The following is a 27,077-nucleotide window of genomic DNA, read 5'->3' as shown; positions in this document are numbered from 1 at the left end:
AACTAACCACTGTTTTGATCATCAGTTAATCGGGCAATTAATTTAATAACTGTTATGGCCCACAAAAGCTCAGAAAATATTGGGAAAAAAAACAATTTCTTACAATCTTATAGCCCCAAGGTGCCTTCAAATACCCTGTATTGTTTGAAACCAACATCCAAAGATATTCAGTTTACTATCACACAAGACAATAACAGCAATTATTTAGAATTATTAAAGCTGGAGCTACAGAAAGTTTAGCAATTATGTTTACTAAATAAATAAAGCATTCACTGATACCAAAATAGTTGATTGTTAATCACTTAATTGACTGATTGACTAATTTTTTATGCTTTTCTTTTGTCTTAGTAAATTTAATATCATTAGGTAGAGTATTGGTTGGAAAAAACAAGACATTTGAAGATGTTACCTAAATACTATCATTACTACTGGGGTTCATTAGCTAAAACTGCAAAATGTCATTTTCATTAAAAAAAATCCTTCTGTGCTTTTTTTAGATACTTCACACAGGACTTAAATGTGCGGTTGCATGAAATGAAATGTCAGTCTCATCAATGCCTGGCTGTCTAACAGCATATGTCTGCATCAGAGACTGAATAACAACTTAAAGCGAGTGTTGGAGCATAATGAGGCGGACAGAGCTGCTGTGCGAGGAGGTAAACAGCCTGTGGCCATGTAATGAGGTAAACAGATCACTGGGAGTCGGACAGCCAGTGTTGAAGGTTGGGAGGTCATGTTGCCTACAGTGCAGTATCTGCTAATGGCAATATATTGCATTATATTGTCTGCTCAGCACAAACGCCGCAGCATGTCTGTGTCAGTGTGCCAAGTGGGACTGAGAAGGACCGCCCCCTGAAGCAGACAAAACAGCAGCGATGGCAGTTTATTCCAAAATGTGCATAGCGACGTTCACCGTACACCTCAGGGAGCAGCGGCATGATGCTCCAGTGGGTGCCACTGTGCGCGCACGTCTCTGTTTGTGTTAATATGTGTGAGTGCATGTGTGTATCCCCTTGCCTTCGTTTGTACATTCCCCATGTTAACAGGGTGGCCAGCAGCTGTCCTTGAATCTCTATTGACAGAGAGTGTGAGATCTGCTGGGTATTTTTATCCATTAGCCTGTGTAAGAGAGCAGGTGGAGGCTTTGTGGGCTACAACAAGGTCACACAACGACGAGTGACGTTACGCCACTATCTGTGGCTGTTCTGGCCAAACGTCGAGGTCTGAGTGTCCGTTTTACAAAGACACAGCATGTGATCATAGCAAAGAGAGTCACAGGCAGAACAAATCCTTCAAAAGACCTCAATCCAGAAAAGCATAAGTGTTATCAAACCTGGAATTAAGCTGTTTATTGCAATTAAACAGCTTATTTAAATATATCGTGGATTGATGAAATTCACACACATAAATTCTTTAAATGTCCTTCATGTTCTGCCCCCAGGACTACATTAAAACCATGTGCCACCTGAATGAAGTTGGCACATACTACACAAAGCTAATTAGCAGTCTTATTAACATTAAGCACTTAGTGTTAACTCAACAGGTTAAGCTAGCAGAGCACATGGCCCTCTCCCTCTTCCCTCTTTGCCTTGGATGTTGAATTAAACACTGCACAAACAATTACACTTCCTCTGCCACCTGTTCAGACACGATTAAGGCGAAGACAGGACTCCTCTTTATCTACGGGATGGCCTCTAATGCATCCAACCATCCTCCACTTTCACTTTTACACCAGCTTGATGGAATTTATTGAATAGAATTAAACCTGTGAATGATGGTGGGTGGCTGAAGTGGCTGGCTGAGCAGAACAACTTTGCAGTTGCAGACACGATTTAAAGGCACTTGGGAGCTGCTGTTTATTTCCCACCATGGTCAGGCAGCTGGTGGACATGGTGACTGGCTGGAACAGGATTCAGGGAGGCATGTGAATGAGCTTAACAGCACCTACTTGAGCTGCCTGCCAGTATAAAACCCTCAAGAGCTAAAATGCACTCTGTCTCTCGAGGCATGCAAATTACACACATGCTGGACTGCACAAATAGGAGCAGATAGTGATAGTGATAGTAGTTTTATTACAAGTTTTAGTGACGCAAGAAGATGTTAGCGAAAAAAACAAAACATGTGAATGTTCCATAGACAGTCAACAAATTTGTCTTCGCAGTAAGCGTGTCAAAATGAATACTAAAGGCTCACTGACCTCTCCAACCCATCTGCTTTGATCAGTGCTGCAGCCAGCAGAGGCAGATGTTGGGTTGGAAGTGTGTGCTAATGTCCAAGCACTTCAGAAAATAGAACCGTTCAGCCAAAGCTCAAACATACATCTTCCAAAGATAAAGATCATGTTGTACAAAGCATCAGCTTGAATATCTTTGTGGCATGTCAAAATATATCTTACAGTGTAAAGAATGCGCTGAGAGTAACTTATTGTTGCAGCTGCACTATCTCACTCTGATAGCAGCATGATAGCAAACCAGCACAAGCTAAAGACAAAAACAACCTTCAGGCTAGAAAAATTACATGATATTTCATGTTTTCTTGTGTTAACTACTTGTAGCCAAACAGCAATTGGGAAAAAAAAGATATATTTAAGGTAGTTATGTTTTCACCAAATACCAGATACCAGATACCAGTGATCTGGAAAGGCAGTTATTTCAGTAGATGTGTTGCCAACACAGCTGTATGATTCCTTGGGAATAACAGTGAACTCTAAAAGAATTTCACATTAATTAACCAACCATCCAACTGAGATTCATATGAGGCAATTAAAAATTAATTCCAATTATGTAATTACTAAGACTGTGGCCCATTTTGTCCCTGGTATTGTAAAGAAAGCTCCATAACTCATGAAAAAGCTCAGTATTTCCCAGAAGAAGAATAAGGAAAAAACACCGTATGCCTACAATCTAAGGTTGAGAGTTGCTCAAAGTTACAAGATAAGAGAAGAAATAATTTATGAGGAAAATGTGGAAGTAGCTTCTGGTCAGCATTAAGGAAAAGCTGCATTGTTCACCATATATTTTATTAATTTACTAACAAGTACCGGTACAATCTATACAAAAGAACTGCAAAAAAGGAGAAAGGGTAGTTTCTTGCATTGAGCACAAGCTGATAAGTAATTCAGAATCTGCAGTGAAGACTGAGGACACAATACTGCACTGCTGTCCTTGAGGGTAAGAACAAAACAAGCTGTCCTATATGTCAGATTTAACTTCACTGCATCATTTTGTTTCTGTTTCACTATCATCCTCAAAGCATTAGTCAAGTTAACACTGATACAGGATCTCACAGCAATCTAATTAGCACTGAATGATATTTGCTGACTCAGTCGCACCCACCAGAGCACTGTCACACAGGACAAGAACTCAAAACTATGAACAGCATCACAAGAATAAATTAAAGATCTGTGATTGGACTGTACACTGAGAAAAACAAAGCTGAACATGCTCAGATAGAATTGGTCTTAACTGCTAGGTCTTGAAGCATTAACCTGTTACAGCTGATCAGAAATTAGCAAGTAAAGCTTATATAAATACAGGTTTGTGCCACTTTGTGAGAACAGCTGTTTCTACACGTACATGTATGATCCACCTTGAGGAAATCCTAATGTGAAAAGTTCAGCTATTGAGTTTCTTTTCTTCACATTTCCATCACTGTATCACAAAACAGAAACAAATCATGTTAGAACCTGTTTTCTCAAGCTGCTTTAGGCAACTTATTATGTTGACAAAACTTCCTCTCTCTCTCCAAATATCGTAACTCTCTTTATGTTTGACTTAATCACAGTACAATGTTTTAGTCCATCTGGACTGACCGCAAGTCAAGATTTTACACCAAAAATTGTCACTGATGCTGACTAAATATAAGGAAACAACAACATTCAATATGTAGCCTCTTGACACAGTCTCTAACCACAGTGTTGCACCATGAAAACCACTACTCTGACCACAGCCTCATTCAGAGTCAACCACTGCACCGGACTATAAACACAACCCCAGCACACATATGGCATCTACTTACTGCAGTTCTGCACAATTAATAATGATAATAATAATTAATCCTGTGTTGGAATCTCGGTTTAGAAAGTGAAATGATGCAGTTTCAAAAGATAAAACATGGCTGTATATGCAGAGGTACAACAATTTCCATTATTAGTTGATTGTGTAAGTTATTTTTCAAGCAAAAATACCAAACACTAGGTTCTTAAATGTGAACATTTGTTGTTTTTCTGTGTCATTACATTACAGTGAGTTTTGGACTACTGGTCAGTCAAAATGATGTGCTCTTTTGCATAGCCAAGTTCAAATTTCCACATCTATAACTGGATCGATTACTAAAAGAGGATGTGAGAAAAGCGCAACAATTTTTGATATATATGTTTCTAATGAAGACTGATAATAATGCAATCGTATATAAACAATGGCTCAATGTGGATTCAACAGTGGACTCTGACTGATACTGGACACAAAGGGATCTCTCAGCTCTGTCACTGAACCTCATCGTAGCAGGTCTGTACCCAGGAACAAAGCCAACTGTCTGGCCAAATGAAACCCGCTCCATCTCATTCAAACAAAGGCCTCAAAGAGGAGCCGCGCAATCATCACAAAGTTACGCAACATCATATAAAGATCAATTCATGAGGGCTCAAAGCGAGAGCAAGGAGAGATGGGGTACGGTGGATAAAATGGGATGAGGATGTGCTTTAATCTTCCCAGGGCAAATAGCTTGCTTGGTGGCCTAAATGAACCAAAAAACGCTTAGTTCCAGCCTCCCCCCTACCCCACCCCTTTCTTCTGTCCAATTAACTTGACACAAACAGAAGCCAAAGGCTGAAGGAGAGTTACTAATGAAATCCCCCAGAGTTCCACAATGGGAGAAAAATAACATAATTCCCAGGTCTGTCTGGGTTCAATACCTTACTGTGGCTGCATTCATTTGGTCTGTTTTCTGAACTGTAGAGCTATTGATCCCAAACCTTCCCCTCCTGCTGCATCTGAAATTTTTATGGAAATCAATAATCAATCTTTTAAATCTACACTGCTTCTTCCTATGGCCTTCTGCATAAAGTAATTCAGACATTACAATGCTTCTCTGGATGCTGGTTGCTAGGGAACAACCGGAGAAACTCTTTCAATACGAGGACTGCTTTCACACAAACCAGATGTCTCTTTTTGGGCCCCCAAGGCCGCAAGCGCACTCTGGTCACTAGAGGGCCATTAGAGCTTGTGTTTGTAAGAAATCACAAATAAATTCTCATGTACTGTTGTTAAGGACAATGTCTTGTAAATGTTGCAGATGCGGCATAGGGTAAACATTTTCATGTGTTTCACTTTTAAGCAAGAGCCATGTAAGAATGGCTGAAATTTATCACTTGTGTACTTTTTGTTTTCTGCACTTTTTGTCACCATACATGTAAACATGTTTTAATCAGATGGCGATAAGATGTTTTTTGAGTTTGGTGCTACATTTTTGGATCAAAATACCTGGACATCCCATTTTTCGGACCATTACAATCTAACCAAATAATGTAAAGTTACAAAAATTCAGTCGCACTGTGTTACACATGCAGTATACCTGCAAGTACCACATGGTACAAAAAGAAATACTGTAACAAGGCTTAAAACAAATCAAACATAATCCTTATGAGACATAATAAAGCACATGAAAATGTGCATGCATGATACTAAATGCTAATTACTTAAATAAATATGACTTACTGTTTTCAATTTGGCAATCTGGTGCACTAAATTCCTAAATTAATTTTAAATGCAACCTTGGCAGTGCCAGTGGCTTCCTGTCTGGAGGTTTTCCAGAGGGTCTCTGAGCTGCAGTACCAGAACAGCATGTTCCCTCTGAGCTGGGAGCGAGCCAGCAGCGTTGCCTTTGTTAGTCACTAGACGACATTGTCATCTATGCTCTTTCATGGTTTTTCATCACAATGGAGTGGGGTCTAGCGCCTGCCCATGTTAGGTGTGACACCTCACCTTTTTATCTCAAAGGCTGTGACTGTCACAGTGTAAACCTTCAACACAAAAGAGACAATGACAGAGTTGTTTCTTCGAAAGAAAAAAAAGACACTTAACAACAATTTAATGTGAGCTGATGATGTATCTGGTCAGCTGCCAGTTCAAAGAGAAAGCAGTGCTGTAAGAGCCACTTAAGCATATAAGACCAACTATGTCTATAATAACTAACTACAAGCTTGAACCATACATTAGGGTCAGTGCCTGAAGCCCTGCTCAGGATTCAAGAGTTGCACTGCTCAGTAACTGATCATAGTGTTCTTGAGTTTATCATCTGCACCACATTGGTGCACCCAGCTCGCCTAGTCTTGAATGGTAAGTTTCCTGTTTACAGAGTTGCCTTATGATCCCACCCAAGGCCTTTCACTTCACTCAGACTAAAATAGGCCTCAGCTCTAGATGGATGGGGATTTCAGACTATATCCTGAGGATGTTTTACAAAAGAAACATGGTGAACCATTGTGATCTTTTAGGACTTCAGTCACAAATTAAGGTTTTTCCTTCCCTGGGCATCACCAAAGCTAGTAAAGATCACAGAACTTCAGATCTCCTTTTTTTTTTTTCATTTCATCTCATTTTCCTAGGATCCTATTCCTCTAACCATTTATTGTTTTTATTTTATGTTGTTGCATGTCATCGCATTATAGTATATGCTGAAATCTTCTTGTAAATAAACCATTTAAAACCCATTTTATTGCCTGAAAAGAAGTATTAACACAAAGCTGAAAATAGGGCTGTACTAAAAGCTGACAATTTAAGGTTTTAACAAGTAAGCTTTGATATGTATTTTTCCTGGAATCATATATGTATCTTTCATAAAGTGTTGAAAATTAACTTGGCTTGTAAATGCTATAATATATGGAATTAGTCAATTCAGTGAATCTTATATCTGTCCATTTTCTTGGTTCTCATACTGCAATTATCAACCACCTTTTACTTTTAGAATAAAATTAAGCTAGATGTTAGATGTTAACTCATGCAGCACTGGGCTATAATGCAAGCCTTTGTTTAAGTCTACTTGGCATGTCTACAATTGCAGTTGGTACAGTTTAGCTAAAACAGCTATTCCCAATGCAGCGACAATATAATTGCTGTGATTTTAACTGTTTTTGACAAGCAGAAGCTGGTTGTAACAGGGAGTCATTGTGTTGGGTCCACACCACACTTGCTGTTGAATTCACAGTGCCTGGGCCTGTAGGGAAGCATGCCTGAATGGGCTGCATCTTTCCCTCCAGTTATAATCAAATACAGTCTTAATTTAGTGTAATAATAACACAGCCGCAGGCAGTCAGACCTATGCAGGCTGACAGTGCAACTAAAATATCACATGAGACCGCTGTCCCAATCTGAGTCACATACTTCATGAAAATGACACAACAGCAAAGTTCTTTACAGTGGTAACAAAGTCATATTTTTAGATGATGTGTATGAAACCAATTAGTCAAACTGTTTAACGGAATTTGTTTGAACAACCACGTCAATCAGTCAGTCATTTATGGAATATTACAAGTAACTCTGAGTGACAAAGGTATTGGCTTACAAATCAAATACAAACCAGGAACAACAAAACCTACTGAACACTTCCCAGGTCACAGTGACGCTGTGTTTGTTTTACAGTGTTGAAGTGGTATTTTCTCTATATCAGTTTCTTCCTTAAATGTGAAGGATTTACATTAGAGTGGTTAACTAAGCATCTTAAATGTACAGTTTTACAAACAGATATATAGGGAGCTATGATTATAAATTAATTTTCACTTAGCTAAATATGTCTGTTTAATTGGAAAAGTAAGAAGAAAGGTTAGGAAAAGCAAAAAATATAATAAGTCACTTTATAATATGTCCATCACTTTAAATTGAAAGGTCCTCAGAACAGCTCATATAGAAGTATTTTGGTCAAATGTAGAGTCAAAATTCACTGTCAATTTATTGTAAGTAATATTAGAAATAGGAATGTATGAATTTTGAAAGTTGCAATTTAAAAAGGACTACACTACACAACACAACATATGTAGATTTATTTAGAAATATGCAGCATCAACCATTACTCTCTGCCCTTGGGTAGATCATTTCTCATCATCTCAAGTTTTCGCTTCACACATGCGGTGTCTGACTAATCGGCAATGATGAGCTCATGCTTTACAAGTATTCACTCTTGACATAGAATCCCATTAACCGTATGTATGATGTAACTGTGTAAATGCACTGACTGTGCTGAGGTTTCACAGTAAATAAATTTGCAGGACCATTAGGAACCTGTCACTTTGACTGACGCTGCAAGTCTCCTTTGTTACTGTGATTGATCGGTGCCCATTGTGTTGAGTTGTACAGTTCAGACTAAAGCCCCTTTGCTCAACATTATTTTCCTTCCAGAGCGTCATACTCAGCCTTTTCCTGAGAATGTTCGGTTACAAACAGAACAGAGGAACTAACCAAATTACACAATCACAAATAAGCATATACTGCTTTAAGAAGATTGTACAAGCATTAGCCTCTCAAAAGAATGGCTAATGTGGTATTATGTAAGCCTATTTTTGATACTTGGTCTTTGCTGCATAAAGGCTACATAACACATAAGGAGATCTGTATGCTAGTCATGGCAAGAATGATTAATGAAAAGGGTTTGGTCTCAGCAGGAGTGGTTTAAGTGCGAAGAAATATAGGGCCATATGGGAAAACGTCTGGCAGCGGATGGCTGTTTAAGGTCAACCGAGGCAAGTGTCAATTAGCTTGGTCAAGGTCTGAGGTGCAGATGAGCTAATGCTGTTTAATAAATAATGCTCAGATGTAACTGATGTTACACCATTTAGAGAAAAAGTATTGCTGGAATAGTGCAAGAAAAGCATACCACAATGTCACCAGGGTGAAATCAATGTTTACTGGGCTGCAAGGGGGATTGTTGCGTCACAGCAGTATATGTTCCACAAACTTGTTCCAGAGGGAAGATCCTAAAAAAAATAATAAAATCTGGGCACAGACAAGCTCGCTGGTCCTGATAATCTCTCGACTGGCACCCAAGCAATCTGGACTCGGAGCCAGTAGAAAGAGAACGTAATCGGTGGTTCAGTTCAAGCAAGCTAAGATAATTATCCCCTTCTTCCCAAAAGCAGGAAGCTGGGAGAAACTGTCAAACATTCCAGTGAGAATCAGATTACGTTGAGACCTTGGTAACGAACGGACATTTTCCCCTGATGGGCAACGCAGGAAGAGAGGGCTGAAGAAGTTGGAAACGTGACCAACCACAGGTTAGACGAACCCTCAGGGACCAATTACAAAGATAAGGTTTCAACAAGACAGATATCGTACACCAATCTGCTCCACTGCACACAGGAAGTGGAACAGCAGTATTCCTAATCACTGATTTATAAATGGGGAAAACAACGTTGTGAGGAGGCTTTTTCCCTCCTTTCCTCTTTGCTCTCTTTTTAGGCCGTTCGCTACCCCTCATATTCCCGCTGGCAGAACTCAAGGACTGCTGCTGCAGCAGTTTTCACTTCTGACAAAAGCATCCATTAGCAAAGACAGCTGTTTTTGCTCATATTAGTGTTGTAATGAATCCCCTCCTTTAGCTCACATGGCAAGTAATCACCTGCCTTCCACCAGCACAGCTGTTAATATACCACAGTTTGCGTGAGGCATGACAGGCCACATTAGGATCAAAGACATGTCCAGCAAACAGTGTAATGACTCAACATCTGAGCTTGACATTGACTACAAGGTCTTTACAAGAAAATGTAAAATTAGCCATTAGGTCAAAGAGGTTTTGGCTGAATGATGTGATGTGATTATCACAAAAAGTTCTCTCTCTTCTCTCTCCTAATCTGCTATCTTCACACACTTTCACTTTACACTCTTCCTGCCCTCATCTACACCGCAGTGTGTATTTGTTTACACTAGAGAGGGGAGGACTTCCTTTGCATACAGACACGCAACTGGCTGGCGGAGGAAGAGTACCTTTATTGCTTCATTGTTATTGGCTTTAGGAGTGGCACTTTCCCAATGCTTGCAGGAACTGGTATGTTTGAAAATTCTCAAATGAGCCAACCAATTATATCAACTTAGGCAGTCTTAAATATATTTGGTTTATGCTTTAATCAGACTGTATGCAGAGCTGAAGCTATTAGTCAATTAATCAGTAAATCAACAGAAAATGTATCTGCAACTATTTGATTTTCTTCATGATATGATTCATATGTGATTGTAAATTAATGTATTTAGGTTTTAGACTTTTGTTGGCTTTGTGAAATGGCAACAGGCATTTTTCATTATTTTCTTCACTTCTAAACACCATGCAGTTAATAGAGAAAATAATCAGCAGCTTAACAGAAAGTCCAAATACTTGAAGGTTTCAACCCTAACTGTATGGTTATTGGTCTGAGGTTGCAACATATGAGGCCTAGCCTTTGCTATATCTTGATAAGAGGTAAACAGATCACTCCTGTGTCCTACTTCTATCCATCTCATTTTCTTTACCATACATTCCCTGAACATAATTATCCTTTATCGTCTGACATTCCTCATGACTAATTGCATATAATGTGGGAGACTGCTCTTGATAAGAGCAGAGCAAAGTACTAAAAAACTTTGAGAAATATTATAGACAACATGTTAGTCCTTAGGGCACAAGGAGTGGCATGCTCCTTTTAGAAATGTTACTGTCAATAGGCCATATAAAATCTGCTGAATAAAATATTTATATCAAAAAAGCAAAGCAGAAAACCAAGACAACCAACTAATTTATGCTATTAGGTCTGTTATGTTATTATATACTGAAAACAGACTGGTGAATACATGCAAGTGTATCACTCTCCTGACACGGCTTGTAGAAAAGAACACATTGCAGCCTGATACCTGTGCCACAAAAGATTTCTGGAAGAATCCAGTGCAGTGAGAGAAGCTACCTGTGCCTTGCTGATAAATATTTGAAACCTTAAACTTAAGCAGGTGAGTAATCCACTAGAGGCACAGTGTTAATGAAACTGGCTCTGGTTCCTACAAGTGTACAAGAAAAACCGGAGAGCCATAATGCTAATGAACCTGGCTGTGGTTCCACAGCAGGCTAGCAGGATGCCAATAAGGTGCCAGTGGCTTGGGCTTTTTTGTAAGGATGAAAAATAACACTTGTGATAGTAAACAAGTCTGAACAATACATTAATTAAACAAGGGAATGCTTTACTGGCTGCTCTGCCAAATAAGAAGTATGTCAGAGAAAATCTTTCATTTCAACCTACGCAAAATGTCAACGTCAAAAGCATTAATTTCACCCTCTTTCCTCCCAATTGTTAAGGATTGAGAAAATAAATTATGTGGAAACAGCAGTAAACACATATAGCCCGACTCACGCATTATTCTCCAAATTAAAATCTGCAAAAACAATAGCATTAGAAATTTGTTTATACGCAGCCCTGCCAAAAACATTGCCCTGGTCTTGACCCTGTTCACGCAACGGCAACCATCTTTAAGTGCCATTGTTACAAATACTGTAAACAAGTTTTAGCTGCATGGTAAACCCGTATACTGGGATTTAGAGATCTCTAATCACACGAATTAATCAGCCCTCCATCTGATAAATTGTTATGTCTGAGCAGTTCACCAAGAAGGGGGGATTATACTCCAGATTATACAACAGATTGAGGCTAAAAAGCAAACTCACTCAAAGAAGTCTGGTAGTTGTTTACATTAAAACATTACAACTGAATAATTTCCTAACACATATGCCTTTAGTTTCAGTTAAATATCATTCAGTATCACTACAATAAATAGATCTTGTCTCTTGAAGTGCCATTTTGTGTCAACCAAGGATTAAAGCATTGCCTACTGAACAATAAAAAAGATGCTAAATGTTTCACTTAATGCCATCAATCTTTTCTGAAACGCAGGTGTCACTTTTTCCAAATGCTGGAATTTCCAAAATCCCATTTAGGAATGAAGCTCTTAATGACAGCCTCCACAAGTAGCGTAATTCAATAGCAGTCATGTAAATATCGCACGTCAGGAATGGTTTATTCTTTAAGCTCTCCAAGCAGCCAAGTGGGTCCTGGGCTACGTTATGTAAAGATTGTGGTCGCTCAGTGGCATGAGGTCTATTGCCTTCTGCAGTGAAGGCCAATGGAATTTCTGGAGCCTTGACTACAGAGAGCTGTTTTTCTTTGCTTTAAAAATATCTCTAGGAATGCGAACATAAGGAACTGAAACATGCCATTGACATCAGAATGTGTGTAATTCAGTTGCAACGAATGTACTGTGTGACCCTGGAGGCAACATCAATCACCAATCTATCTGACAAGATAAAGTGAGGTTTACCGACAAATAGAACAGTACGGCTTCATACCACAAGGCATGTTCTTTTCTTTCTTTAAGTTATTCATAGTAATAACAAAAGCAACATGAAACACAAAAATCAAAACATCAACTGTATGAATGACATAACCTGGAGTGAGCCCTCAGTGAGCCAGAATTAAAGGCCAGAAAATAAAAGTACAGCAGAGAGAGGACTGCGGAGTAAGCAACTCAGAAGCCAGCATGAGGTCTCTTGATAAACATTTTAGAAATTGTTTTACTTTAACTTCCCCTCACCCTCTATTGTTGTAAAAGGAACACTGATATGATTTTGCTGAGGGATATCAAGGATACTTATGCAACCTCTGCAAAATGAACTCCTTTTTTCACATGCACCTCCTGAGGAAGAATCTACCTCGAACACTGTCAAAAAGTCTTTTCTTGGTATGAAAAACTGAGTCAGGCTGCAATGCAGCCAAATATCACATCCTTGCAGATCTATTTGCAGACAACAACCAAGCAAGGCACGTAATCTCTCAAATTATTCCTCTTCTTTCAACTTTTTGTTCATAGAAATTCAGCAAAAGTACACAAAAACAGTTTAAGGACAGTGCATAGTATCACAACAGGAATGCAATTATCATCCTTGATTAATATGAAACGTTCATAAAGGAGTATCTCAGGATGAGGTTTCAATCTATATCTATACTTGAGGACACTAGTAGACTAGACTAGTAGACTCACCTACCTTAGTCATAAAAAATATCAGCACAACCATAGAAGTAGATATACCATAAAAATAAAGAGCTTTAGCTTGGTTTTGTGCTCCACTAGTACTAAATGATGCTCCATGGGGTGAAAGCCATGGTGTGTTTAATTTACTTCAATCTCAGTGGTGCATTCAAACACAAACTCTACTGGATTGGTCTTTTCATTATTAGATTTAAGGGAGTAACATGCACACAGGACTACACAAACATCCCTGTGTATTCCAGTAAGGAGTAAGTTTCTGGAATGCAAATGTTTTCTGGCTCGTAGTCAACCGTGATATCAGACATTTATCGGTGCAATTAAACTGTAAAACTGCCATAAATGCCATCCTCCAGCAGTGAAGAGATTATATGTTTGATTTAAGATCAGACCTTTTCATCAGCTGCTCCCTGTACAGTCATAAAGCTCAAGAATCAATGCTTTTAATACAATAATCAATAGCTTTTATGAGTCCACTGACCAGTAGTCTGCACTATGATTTATTACTATCACAATATAATGAAAAGAAATCTCATATGGGATTAAAAGCATGATTCAAAAGAGCCAATCAGCAGCTGTGCTGGTGTGTGGGCATTGTACGTTGGTGCATTTGTTTCCTTCTTCCCTTCCTGAAATCATCCCCTGTATTTAAACTGGGAGGAATACGTCACTGTGACCGCGGTGTGTGTAACCACTTCAGCCTGCACTCAGCCTCCACTTTCAACACAAGAATAACATGTGACATCACTTTACTTCTACAGGCTTAGCACTGTAGAGCACAAGCATACGCCAAGGCAACCAGCACCTAAATTTACAGGATGGACGGAAGTCGTGGAGAATTAGAAAACCCTGTATTGCCTGGGAAAATTACACCATTATGACTCCTGTAGGAAAAAAAGTTTCTGCAGAAGTCCGTCCTACTTTTTTGAGCCAGCAATCGGGAGGGTTTTTAAATAGACGATCACATGCTTCTGACGCCCTGACAAAAATAGGAAGACAGTTACAAAACAACACCCAGTTCCAGAAAATAAAAACAGCTTTGGGGGGGAAAGGGGTTCTGTTGTTAAGACATTCTTCCTGCTTAAGTTCAAAAAGCATCCTGACGCTTTTCCTCTTCCTAATTGTTCTGAGCAGGATGCTGAGAGACAGGGCAGCTCATCAGACATTTTACAACTTGAAACAACTGCATCCTGTGCAGGTTAATTATCAGATGTACTTTACTCTGTTAGGGTTCTAAAGGTTTGGTTGAAATAGTACAGTAATGTCTTTGCAAGTGAATATTTTTTATCTACAGCAAACATCTCAAACAAAAGGTGCTGTATAAGTATAGTGAATAGGGTGATATTCTACTTTCTACAACTTAAAATGTGATACAGTATTACACAAAGTTTAATTTGCACCATATATATACATTTGCATGTTTAAATTGAGTATTTACTTCTTAAAAATCATGGGGCTGAATGCATTAGGTAAACAGCTCTGCAGGTCTATGCTAATATCCTGTACCATTTCAACTTAATTTGAAAGTAAATATTGTTCTCCATTCCCCATTAAATAACAGTCTTTATCTGTTATGCAATAACAGGGCATGGTCCTGCTATGTTGGCATGCCAGCTCTTTTCTTGACCCTTTTATTTTTGTACATAGCACATCTCTATCATGCCAAAATCACTCTACAAACACAGGAAGATTGAAGTTGTTTTGAATATTTGCCATTTTAGCTGGGTCTTTACTATTGGTTTCTTTGAGTAATGACCACCTAATGTTCTAGATAATACAATTCATTTATTCACAACAAGTCATAGGGGTCATGAACGTCTGCTAAATGCCCAAATGCATTCGTTTTTCCCCTGTCTGCATACAGACACTGAAAGCCAATACTGGTCTCCTGCCTGGGTCCAGAATATGTGGAAACAATGTAAAGTAGGCAGCTTGTCCTTCCAGCTATGAAGCTGTAAAGCAGGGTCACGGCAGACGGGGACTGTTGTTTGTGGCCTTTAGCTTTGCCACCTGGCTAAACAAGAGGAGAGATGTCTGTCCTGTGTCTAGCTACTTTGCTGAAAATAAGCAGAACCGCAGCGAAAGCAGAAGTGGGCACTGTGGAGGGCCAGGTGCAGGCATCATTTTTGTTCCTGTAAGACCACAGAGAGTGATTTCACTCCTTATTTCCTGACTGGCTGACACAGTCCTGAGTTTTATGCTCTTGCTCCTTAATGACACATAGTTGAACGACAAGATAAAGAGGTTGATGATATATTAAAATATACAGTTCAAATCAATTAAGTTCAGTTCAATGCCTTTGTGGTCCAAAGTCATGACATTAAATATGCAACAACATAAACAAGCAGTTCTCTAAGTTAATAGTTATTTGCAGACTGAAGACCTAAGCATGCAAATAGGTGCTGATATAAAATACTGTCACATATCCCTCTACTAAAACTTATGTTTTAAGATTCAGTTCAGGCATTTTAACTTGACGATTGACAATCTATAACTTGATGAGAGAAGTTAGATCTCAGAGTTAAGCAATGCTTGATTTATACAGCTCAAGATAGTCCAACTCCCACCTAGTGACCTGCCATACAAACATGTCATAGACACCACTTTGACAAACAAAGCCTGAGCTTGACACTTGATGATTAACATTCATTCTGGAGAAACTAGATGCTGGTTAATTCAAAGTTTCCATTGTATTAATAGGCAATAAACACAAGGTATATTATTTACAATGCCCATACATCCCATACATCCTGCTCCTGAAGCAGACTTTCTGTCATTGTGTCATCTCCAAATCTGATAATAAGCATGCCCTGTTCTCCTGCAGTCATTTTTATAGTGAATAAAAAGATATCCCTAAGGGAGACAACAGTGCAGAAGCTCTTTTAAGATAAAACGCTTGCTTGATTTGAGTCTACATCATGAAATCCACCCTACATCCCTATTTAAAGATTAAGTTAAAAATAGCTAAAATGTTAGGCTGGTCTGGGTCAAAACAGGTGAAATGTGTGGCCTGAAAGTTGGCAAAACCAGCAGAAGGATCAGCAAGATGACAAATTCAAATTCTGGAAAACATCCTCTGGCATGTCTAATCTAGCACTATTTCTGTTTCATTCAAAGTGATGTAATTTTTTGCCCAATAAATTATTGAATTTGGACATGAAATAGAAATTACAGATCAAATAGTCATGTCATGTTATCTTAATTTATATCACAACTGCAGAAATATGCAGCAGTTCTTTGTAAAATAATTGTGTCACCCTCCTCCCTCTGCTTCGTTGACTATCAGACTACCTCCTTAGCCCACTGTCAAAAATTCAGTGCACTGCCAGTTACACTTCGAAAAGGAAGAAAACTGACAAAGCCAGTGTGAACACTCGCTGTCAAGTGGTCAGTTATTTAACCTGCCATGTGACAATAGGGGGAGGCAGAGGGTCAAATCCCACTATGGTCAGCCTTGAACGATAAAGACAGATCCCTCTAACCGTTAGCTAATCCTGACAGAGAGGCCCTGCCAACACCATTAGGATAAACTGTGTCAGCCACCACATTCGCCAGACACTTGAAAAGAACACCAGGGAAGGTGCTGCTATTGAAAAGACATCCAATAGAGGCACACAGTCACATGATATTCAATACCATGAAGATTAATGTTGAAAAGACTTCTCACTTATCACAGACATGTCTTCTGAACTTTCCACAGACCTTCCACCTTTGTAACTGTTAAAAAAAAGATGTGGACATCGCTGTTATGTAATTATAAAACAAGATGGATGCAGTGTTTCTGCAGACTCCCAAATCCTGTTAGAATATCACAACTTTCCCTATGACTAAAATAACTGTTAAACATGTCATTGTTCAAACTGTCCTCGTTTGCCTCTCCATTCATTTTTCATAATTTCAAAGACCCACTGAACGACATGTTTGTATACTGACACAGCACGGTTCGTACCATGGCTCCAGAGTGTTAAACGACCACAGGCATCAAACACACTTATTTTCTAACTTAATCGCTCAGCAGGACATATTTATCCAGCTCAGTATCTTTTAATCAGACTATTTTCCAGATCAGAAATTCCTAGTACATTTCCCCACACATATTCTTGGCATCGCCTGGAAAGTCTCAGAGACAGCATTCAGACTTTGATATGACGCTGACAGCTACACTGACGTACTGTAAATCCTCTCAGGTGTTTACTGGATGAGGAAGGTTATGTCACATGTATCACAGAGTGCCAGCTTTGAATCTTATTCTCACTTCCACATCAACTATGGGAACACTGCAAAGCAATTTCCTGTTATTATTTAAAGTATCATATCTAGCAACTACTTCCTGCTGAGAAAATCACCTGTTTCGTGGGAAAAGAAACAAAATGTTGGACCACCACAGCTGAAAAAATGCAAGCAATTCAAAGTCAATCCAACATTCTAAACTACAGAAACAATTTGTGGATTTCTCAGTAAGTCAATTAACAGAAATTACCTGGCAACTGTATTGATAAAGGTTCCCTGTCATTTTTACAACATCATGTCATATATGGCTGTATAATTCTTTGTCACAGATTATATGTTAGTAAAGTGAATATTTGTGTTTTAGACTGTTGGTCAGACAAAAGAAGCAATTTGAAAATGCCACCATAAAGGCTCCAAGAAGCATTTTTTTTTTTTTTTTTAAGATTTTTTCCCCCCATTTTTACCCCATCAAATAAATGATAATGCAAATAATTATTTCGTGTAACCCTGATATAAAATACCAATGCTCGATCACCTCTTAAATGAACATTGCGGACACTGATGTGAGCCAAATTCTGTATCCCCATCTTTGTTTTCTTAACCATGCTGGCATCTGTCACCCATACAAATCATAGCTTTTACAGAGCTGTAGAGACCATGGGCCTAGTACAGTTAACAAGCCGTCAATGACACCACAATTGCTTCCTCAATGTCAGATAAACGGGTAGAAGGCTGTGCCACTAACTGAAGCCCACTGATTTAAGTGGTGGCCTATTGATCGTCTATTGTCTGTAGAGCCTTTGCCAACACAGCATTCATGTGCAGTGGAGGCAGTGCTCAAATGAAATAATACCATTAAACTGGATTTATTACGTGTATCTACATAGCGTAACCGCTAATATGCAAGCTTGGGTGCGTGTATGCGGCTCAGGGGTGACAACCGTAGTCCACAGGATTTAAATATTCAGAAGTCTCTCCAACTAGCACTACAAACTTCCCAGAGATTGCATTATCAGATGATACTGAGATGGTATAGTACAGTGACAGTACTGAGCTGCAGAAACCAATGATAAAACTCTACTGGACGATTAGTAATGAAAAACTAGAGAGGAATATCAATAGCAGGCCACACTCAGAAGCATATAATTTTTTATTTTGTGCCTTAGTCCTTCAGTAATGGTTGGGGTTAACGTCTGTTTTGGTAGGCTAGTATGGGCTATTAGCTAAGTTAGGATTAGCCCCAGTCTTTGCCTTTTCCGCACTCATTTTTGCAGCAATTTAGATGTTTTTTGCGCAATGCAAAAGTCCCCTGACAATCTTTTGCAAAATGCACCATTCTCAAAAGGAAAAACAGGAGACACGAACTGATACTATTGGCCAAGTTAGATCCGCACCATGGCTGCAGCTCCTGTTATGTTAAGTGGCCTTGATTATCTCTGCTGATAGAAGGCTTAGAGGGATGTAGCCATACGTAACACTGATACTAGCTGAATGGCAACAGTTGCACACACAGAAAACACTTGCAGTTTAGGACACCAGGCAGCGGATGTTGCAGTGTTATAATGTAACAACTGAGTGGCAAAACACAACGGTGAGAAACACCCCTGAACACAGATTCAATTACTAGTTAAATACAATTAGTAATTTCTTCTGACCTGTTGCGTCCTTTCAGCCGGATTCATCATCACAGCCTGGCGAAAGCTGTTATCCACATAAGACGCCATTGTTTTGGAAGACGCCGTCTGGAGAATATTGAATTCCTTATCCTAGAAAAAACGCTGAAAAATACCCGGGGGCACGGATATATACAACAGAAGTCCCCCTGCTGTCTTGCTTTATTCTTGTCGCCTGTGCTCCGATGCTAGCGGATAAAGCTGGGAGTGCCCGGAGCCAGGCCACGACTGGAGCCAGACAGCCGTGCAGGTCTCCTCTGGGTGTCTTGTCTTTCTCTTGCCCGAGCCGAAACCGGCTGCCAACGCCAGTCCCAACCGAGAGGAAACTTCTTATTAAAAGCGCGTCAGAAACAGTCTCTTCTAACTATTTTCTTAACGTGAAAAATGTCCCTTTATTCAAGACAACGTTCATCAAAGCCATTCCTTGTCTCTTCAGCATTCTGCTAGCGACGGGAAGAAATTCCATGTAGGATCCAACAAACAAAAAAAAAAGTAAGCGAAAGGCTAACAGTTATCCAGTCAACAACAACCTGGTATCCATTATGAGAGGTAGACCCGGGTACACCCACTGAGAAAATTCATTATAATACCATTTTAATGGATCTAAAAGTGAAAATAGGTCCACCGCCGCTGTGCTCTGTTGTATGCCACCATGGTGACTGACACACCAGTGTTAAGTCGGGCAGAATTAAATGTAGCACTTCCTCTAATTCTTTCCAAAATAAACCCCGAAGGAGAGTAACGTGCATATTGTAAATACAAAGAGACAATAAAGGATACGGTTTATTGAGGGCGGCGCCTGTGATAAATGAATTTTAGATTGAGGCTTTGTCCCCCGCATTTTTTTTCATTGCACGCACTGATAGTTTATCAGTAAAGACCTCTATGAAAAATGTCGTAACACATAAAGGTTTCTCAGACACACAAAACGTTGGCTATTTTCAAATGATGTACCAGATTAATTTAGCTATCCAGTACATTGAAAAAGTTCCATTAAACCCAAGGACGAATGAGACTCAGACAAGAGATTACACGGCATGCAGTGGACTGTACCACCGTCTACCATGCTTTATAATACAACATAACAATTTAGAATCTGGTCCAAAATTTAATCCGCGTGTGTTATGGGTGTTACAATTAGTCTGAACATTGTATTATTTTATTGTGAAGGTAAAATCGTTGCATTTCCTGTCTAGCTGTTGTTACCTGTGTTTGACTTGACAGAGATTTAGTCACAAGGGGCGGCTCATGGGCGAGTCCATTTAACAAAAAAGGAAAAAAAAAATGGGAATGGGGAGGGGGGGGCGCAAAGTTGTAAAATGATGCTTTGGTACCACCTAGCGACTAATTAAGGGAACATTCAGGTAGATGGGTTCAATAAAGTACAGTATAAGGTCATTGGCTTTACAACAACCTAGTTTTCCTTAAACATGTAACCAAAATAAGCATATAAAATACATTATGTCCTATAGCGATATTAGCAGGGTGAGAAAAATAACAGAACTGCAGAGGAAAGTTCATACAAATTGATAATTATGTGCCATAGACATTAGAGGTTAACTATAAACTGAATTCTGGCAAACATCTAGCAATTATTATTAAATACACAGTTACTGAAAGAAAAATTATGCAAATGCAAATGTGCAGAAAGTAAAAAGTAATGTGCAAGGTAGAATCACAGTATGGACAAAGATGTGAAAATGAAAACATGCAAGGTAGATTCACAGTAAGTTAACTTTAATGTGCAAAGGTAAACTGAATGAAAGACCATAGCAGACCAAAGTATCAACATAACGTTGAGCTGCAGGTGGTTCAGCTCACTCACACCAGTGCACAAAACTGTCCGCCACCCTCTGGTACTCTGACGCATCCTCCCCCCAGTGCACTAGCTATTGCAGAGTCGTTGGAAAACTCTATAGGTGGTGGGTCTGCATGCCGTATCTGAGGTTTGAGGTGTAAGAAAAGGGGAAAGCACAGTCCCCTGTAGAACACCAGGAATGCTCACCACTGTGAGTAGACACATGCTGAGGAGGTAGTCCATGATCCAGGACATAGAGGAGCATCAACTTACATGGCAGTTGCTTTGTTCAAAAGAGGCCCAGTAGAGCAGCTCTGGTAGCTATGATGTGTGAACTATATATGTAGAGTGAGTATAGTAGTAAGTAGGTCTTCAATATAGTTACACAATTATCAAGAAATGTACATGTCACGCTATTGTTGTTTATTGTGCAGTGAATCCAATGGGATTATTTAAATGCAAAAAGCACCAACAGTATTATAAGATTATTTTGTAGCAGTTCTGCTCTCATGTTGATTTATTTCATTAAGTCATCTGGGACGAGGTGAGACACATGTGAAGTGGGCATGGTTCGATGGCAGAAACGTCCCCTGTTTCTAGTATGCAACTAGGCCACAGCCACAAGTGCCGACACCATGACAACCAGTTGTTGCATGACAACCAACCATGACCCCATGGACAGAGCAGACCGCTGGGCTCAAATTATCACCCAAGGGTGCCCATTATTTTGTGTGTCTAGCCTTCAACTAATCCAAACATAACAGTGGGAAAATGATGCGAAACAGTGAAGCAGCTGCAGGAGGGCCGCAGTATGGACAAAGAATGATTTTTACAGGTAGGAGAAGCACAGAGAAAATACTTGTGTTGTGTCATTCAACTGAGTGCAGTAATAGGAAGCAGAATTTGTTTGAAAAAAATCTGAATTTGAGTTAAAGCAGTGTCTCTGTTGCTGGATCTACAATATGTGCTTACTATTATCACTGAGAAGATCGCTAATTATTGGGAACTTATGTATTGTAAGACTGCTATATCCCAGTTTCCCGTGAGATTATGCAAAAGACTTCAAAGCACTGTGCCACAATAATATGTCCTAACATATGGCCTGTAGCCAGCAAATATAACGGTAATTGGACACACGATGGCACTGTAACCAGGGATAAAAGTACATTGACAGTAAGTTAAGTTAAGTTCTGTGTGTGCCTGAGTGTGTAGTTGTACAATATGGCATTCTGTATGCATTAAGACATTGTTAATGCAGACATGTTATATATGTGTCTCTGTAGTCTGTTAATTCACAGAAAGCACTTGAATAATACATGCCTCATTTATGTGACTGCTACTACTCATAATAAACAATTAAATAAAAAAGCAATATCATAAAGAATAAATGCTCTGAAATACATTGATCCTAATACATCTTGAAAGATAATTAGTTGTAACAAATAGTGCCAAGATAATTGCTGAGTGTATGCACTCCTTCCTTTTTTCAAACTTTACCCAAACTCTTTATCTTTTGTTCTTTCTGTGTTTCTCATTTTCATTTAGTTCTGTTGTGTTGTGTTCAGTAACTGCAACTAACTCTTTACATTGCACTGAAAATATTTCTAACTTTCCTTAATGTATGCTGCTACTGTTGCACAATGCTTATTTCTTTCTTTATACACCTGTATCTGTACAATCTAAATAAGTAAAGTATTCAGGTTCATTGATATTTGTATCCCTCCCTCTCTCAAATGTTCACTGTTTCTAACAAGGCCCAGATGGAATTGGAGACTACAGGCCGAGATCTAATTATTTTCCCCGCTACATCGGTGTGGGCGCCTCATCACCTGAGGCCACAGGTGACCTCAGTTACTTGTGCCGAGCCGCACCACATGCCCCCCCTCCGATGCCCAGGCAGAGATATGTGGGGGAGGTTGGCTGGGGCTGGCAGTATAACCAGCTGCTTAACAGTGGGACACTGCTCAGCAATATGCAAATTAAGGTACAGCTAAAATCCACCATGTGCTGCTTATGCAAATGAGCACGTAGAAGCATCATCCTTGAGTTAATGTGCCACAAAGTTACACTGAGCATGACTTTGAGAAATAGTTGGACATGATCCAATATGCAGGAGTGTAGCACAGCAATAATGATTGGATGATTTATCAAGTCTGGATTTGATTTATTGATATTTGTTTATCTTATATTTTTTACACGCATTAAGTGATTTACATTATGTGTTTATTCCTGACATGATAAATACTGATCTTACATGCTGTGGGCTAGAAAAATGTCACACATTATTTACCAGGAATGTGTATTTTCATTTTCCCTCTCAGGAAAACCAGAATTATCACGATGTAACTTACTGTATAAATGAAAGTACAAAGCATTTCAGGGATAAATTAAACTGAACTCAGTCTTCCTCTCCTGACAGAGAACTGAGTTACGGACAGCGTTGGAGGACAGAGTGACTCACAGGTTTCAGGAAAAAAAGTAAGACAGAATTCTTAGTCTACACTTTGAATTTCTTGTTTCCATTGTTCAGAATCGTATTACGTGTGTGTGTGTGTGTGTGTGTGTGTGTGTGACAAGTGACAACATCTCAGGTTTGCACAGCATTGAATGACTGTATTGCTGGTTATCTGCCTGCCCATTCATAATGCAACACTTCCACTTTTGCAGGAACACACACTGCCTCAAGCTGTAGACAAGAAACCAGCCAGATAGACACACACACACCACACAAACCCTGGATGATTTATCCTTCACCTTATAAACAATTTTCTTAATTAACACAGCATTGCCAGTCAACTGTGGTACTACATTTACTCAGTAAACATGAGATCCTCACTTCCCTCCCATGGCACTTTATATTTAGTTGAACAACACACAAAAGAATCCTTATTGCAATAGAAAATGAATGGGGGATCTATTTAGCTTTGTCTGTTCATTTTGACCTTACCTTTAGATTCTACCCTTTTAAACTGTTTAAAAAAAAAATAAAGATAAAAATGTACTCTGGTGCCACCACAAGGCCAAAATTGTCAACTTCTGCCCTACTACTCTATTAAGAACCAAACAAGTCAAAGAATTGTCAATAGCCATCCATCTTGTTTAAAAACCTCTCCATACTGCATATACAGGGGAGTACTAAATCCCCTTTCTTTAAACTTATTTCATTTCACTTCCATCTTTTTACCCAAAAAGTAACATTTTAAGATACTTACTCTAGGTAATAAGCTAGGATAAGCCTTAAAACCCCAAAATGTGGACAGTATGTGTGTGTGTAATTATAGAATGTAAACTCCTCCTCATGTCATTATACCTCCCAAATTCCCAGAAGTATTACAGAGAACATGACCTCAGTGCCCTCAATGGTACAGTAGCTACAGCTCTGGCTGTATCAGACAAGTAGAGTCCCAGAAACTCAACCCAGAAAAGACTCTACTAAAGAGCCCTACCAACTTACAGAAACAGTTTATGTTGGTTTTTCTTTTTCATTTGTCACCTTGGATGTTTTCCCATTTATCATTTAGTCAGTAATTTTGTTTTCTGGTCTCTAATGAGCATTACAGCCTAATGGGACCAAGAGCGTGAGGTTATATAGACTTATTCTTCTGCAGAGACAGTGCACATTAATCTATGTCACTGCCTCAGTGTGAGCCAAACAGCCCATTTTAAACAGCTGTTCTTGAAATAACCTGCGTGACAAAAGTGAGAAAACAATCACATGACGAAAACTGTATAGTCAGTAAACCAAATGGTAAGGCACACAAATCAGCATAATATACAAGACAGAGGCCAGCTGAGAAGACACTGATGTCACAGATGAGAGACATCAATAATAGAGACAAAATAGAGCTGGGGGGAATTGAAAATATTGTCACAGACAAAGCTAGGCAGGATGACATATGTGATGATTTTTCAACCATGTTTTCAGCCTGAATAAAGAACTGGAGGGAGTTCCAACTATTGGAACGTCTCACAAAGAAACCATAATATGTGAGTGCAGGTTTGTCATTATGTCATCAATCATCAAATATTATTGAAAGGGTTTGTGATTAGGTCCACAGTTCCTAAGAAATGTTTATGGACCAGTTTCTTAGAATCAGCCACTTCTATACTCTCTCAGTCAGCACACACAATACAATAACATACAACAATAGATGAATCAATATTGTGCATCTGTCCACGGGAACAGGGCACAGTGAAAGCCTCTGACGTAAACACAAAAGAAGCACACAGTCTTACAGGGGAAGACATCAGGCGTCAACAAGTAGAACATGTTTGTACTGTATATAGGAAAAGGAAAATGTAACAACAAAACAAACTAAAGAGAAAACAAACTTTCAAAGAGAATTATGACATCCTACATGATATGCAGATATAGCAAAATGTATGTTAAAATACACCCTACAAAACACAGTAGATCACACTCAGGACCAGCAAGAAGACATGGACTAAAATTTCATAAATGGCTGTTTAAGGATGTGTTATTAACAGCACATGATGGAACCCATGCTATGTGCAGCAGTATACAGAGCTGTTAGACTGACAATAGCAATGTGTCTTGACATAGATCCATTAGCTAAGGCACAACTAGTACAGGAATTAGTGTGAGCGACCTTCACTAAGTTCCCCCGCTCTCAAGCCTTGTAGCTATTACATGTACAGTAAATACATCTCTAGGAAATAACAACTGATAAAGAAAATTGCTGAAAATAAAATGTTGGTTCTTGTTTCTGAAATGCCCTCAAGATTTCCTAGCTAAGCTGAAAAGTCTCTGTACACTAAAGCCAGACATTGTCCTCCCTTTGAGATGTATTTGTAAGGCCTCTGTTAAAATGTGGTTTTTATATATATTCTATATATGGGGCCTTTAAATCCTAAGGACAAGTGTCTCCTTGTGAAAGGACCAATGCAAACTCATTAGTATCCAATAAATGTCAGACCAATAGTTTGTTTATAACTCTGGGAAGTCTGAGACATTATAAAGAAAACAAATTAATGACTCTGAAAAAGTGAAGCCAATTAAAAATACCACACCCTGTAGGTATACATGTAGGTCAGTGATGTCAATTGAATTTCCCTGATTTATTTTCTTCCCCATCTCTCATATTTGTTTCCTCCCAGAAAGAACATGACAGATGACTCACAACAAGTCAACACCAAGTTTCACAGAGACAGTTACAGCTAACAGCAGATGGCATTCTACCACCCACGGCAGCTGAAGGACCTGACTGTTAATGAGATGCGTCGAGTTTGATTAAACATCTTTTAATCCCTCTAACACGCTGACTTTTCAGCAGTTTCATTTTTCACACCCTCCAGCCTGTATGATTACAGAGAACTTCACATAGATTTTCGGCATCAAATAGATTCAGATAGTTGTCCTGCACAGTTCTACACACCTGTAAAAGTTCACGGAAAGTTTATGAGTACACTTTATCTGTTATAATGACACAATGGAATCACAATCACAATGGAAGTCTGAATAAAAACTGGGCAAAAAAATAGTCTTTGTAAACATTCTGAGAATTCGTTCAAAGTGGTGTAACATGTCAGATATAGCATTGATTTCTTAAACTGAAGATTATTTCCAAAAATAATAGCAACAACCAAGTTGGTCATCGAAGGTCCCTCTCCCCTCTAACAGTATCACAGATATGGACTTTTGATTCCTATTTGAGAAGCACCTAGTAATCCATCCCCATCGGCCAAAGCAATCATATCCACTTACGTCTGGTGTAGATAAGTGGACAGATTGTTTACCACAAGAGAAGCCACCTATTTTCTTGCAATTTGCAGGAAATACCATCGCTACAATAGGCTGCCCTCTGTCTGACAGCCACCTCAAGGCATGTTGTAGTTGAATTTTGTTGAGACATCTTTAATATGATTACAGCAATTTAATGAAATTCTTCATTTATTGGATTAGCCAAAAATACATTTCATCTCTGGTTAACAAATCCACAAAGAGTTTCTCAACTGATTTGCTAGACAATGTACTATTTCACAATATACTATGGTATACTGTGTTGTGATAAAAAAAAAAAAAGTACATATACTGTGAGGATTTAGCGCAATCTATCCACACTGCTCTCTTCTATTTACAATGGTTAATGTGTACTGTGAAAAGAAAAATCCTATTTCAATTAATTATCCTGAATGACGTTTCAATTTTTATTTTACAAATCCTGACCGGAAGTGTCGTTTAAATACATAGTCTCATGTTTATAATTACGCTCTAGTTGTAAAAGAGATAAGTAGTGGGAACTGCATTGAATATTTGTTTGATTTTTAATCTCAAACATATGCGTTTATTGTGTATATATATATTTTCCG

The 27,077-nt window shown here is 38.9% G+C and overlaps 2 protein-coding genes across 2 annotated transcripts in view; one reads left to right on the top strand and one right to left on the bottom strand.

Moving 5' to 3' along the window:
- LOC108885197 (rap guanine nucleotide exchange factor 6) overlaps positions 1 to 19,641 on the bottom strand; it is a 42,099-nt gene extending 22,458 nt beyond the window's left edge. The window contains exon 1 of the mRNA XM_018679429.2: positions 18,932 to 19,641. Coding sequence (XP_018534945.1) covers positions 18,932 to 19,000 — 69 coding nt within the window. The 5' untranslated portion in view covers positions 19,001 to 19,641. The remainder of the gene's footprint in view (positions 1 to 18,931) is intronic.
- A 1,734-nt stretch (positions 19,642 to 21,375) lies between these two features.
- Positions 21,376 to 26,566, top strand: LOC108885199 (uncharacterized protein C4orf45). Its single transcript, XM_018679433.2, has 4 exons — positions 21,376 to 21,582; positions 22,502 to 22,731; positions 23,167 to 23,225; positions 25,866 to 26,566. Exons 1-4 carry the CDS (start codon positions 21,519 to 21,521, stop codon positions 25,927 to 25,929), a joined length of 417 nt encoding a protein of 138 aa, XP_018534949.1. The 5' UTR covers positions 21,376 to 21,518; the 3' UTR covers positions 25,930 to 26,566.
- Positions 26,567 to 27,077: the final 511 nt, after the last annotated feature.

Source organism: Lates calcarifer, linkage group LG8 (genome assembly GCF_001640805.2).
Source record: "Lates calcarifer isolate ASB-BC8 linkage group LG8, TLL_Latcal_v3, whole genome shotgun sequence".
NCBI classification, from domain to species: Eukaryota; Metazoa; Chordata; class Actinopteri; family Centropomidae; genus Lates; species Lates calcarifer.
The sequence above is the reverse complement of the archived record's forward strand: the minus strand, read 5'-3'. Positions and strand labels throughout refer to the sequence as shown.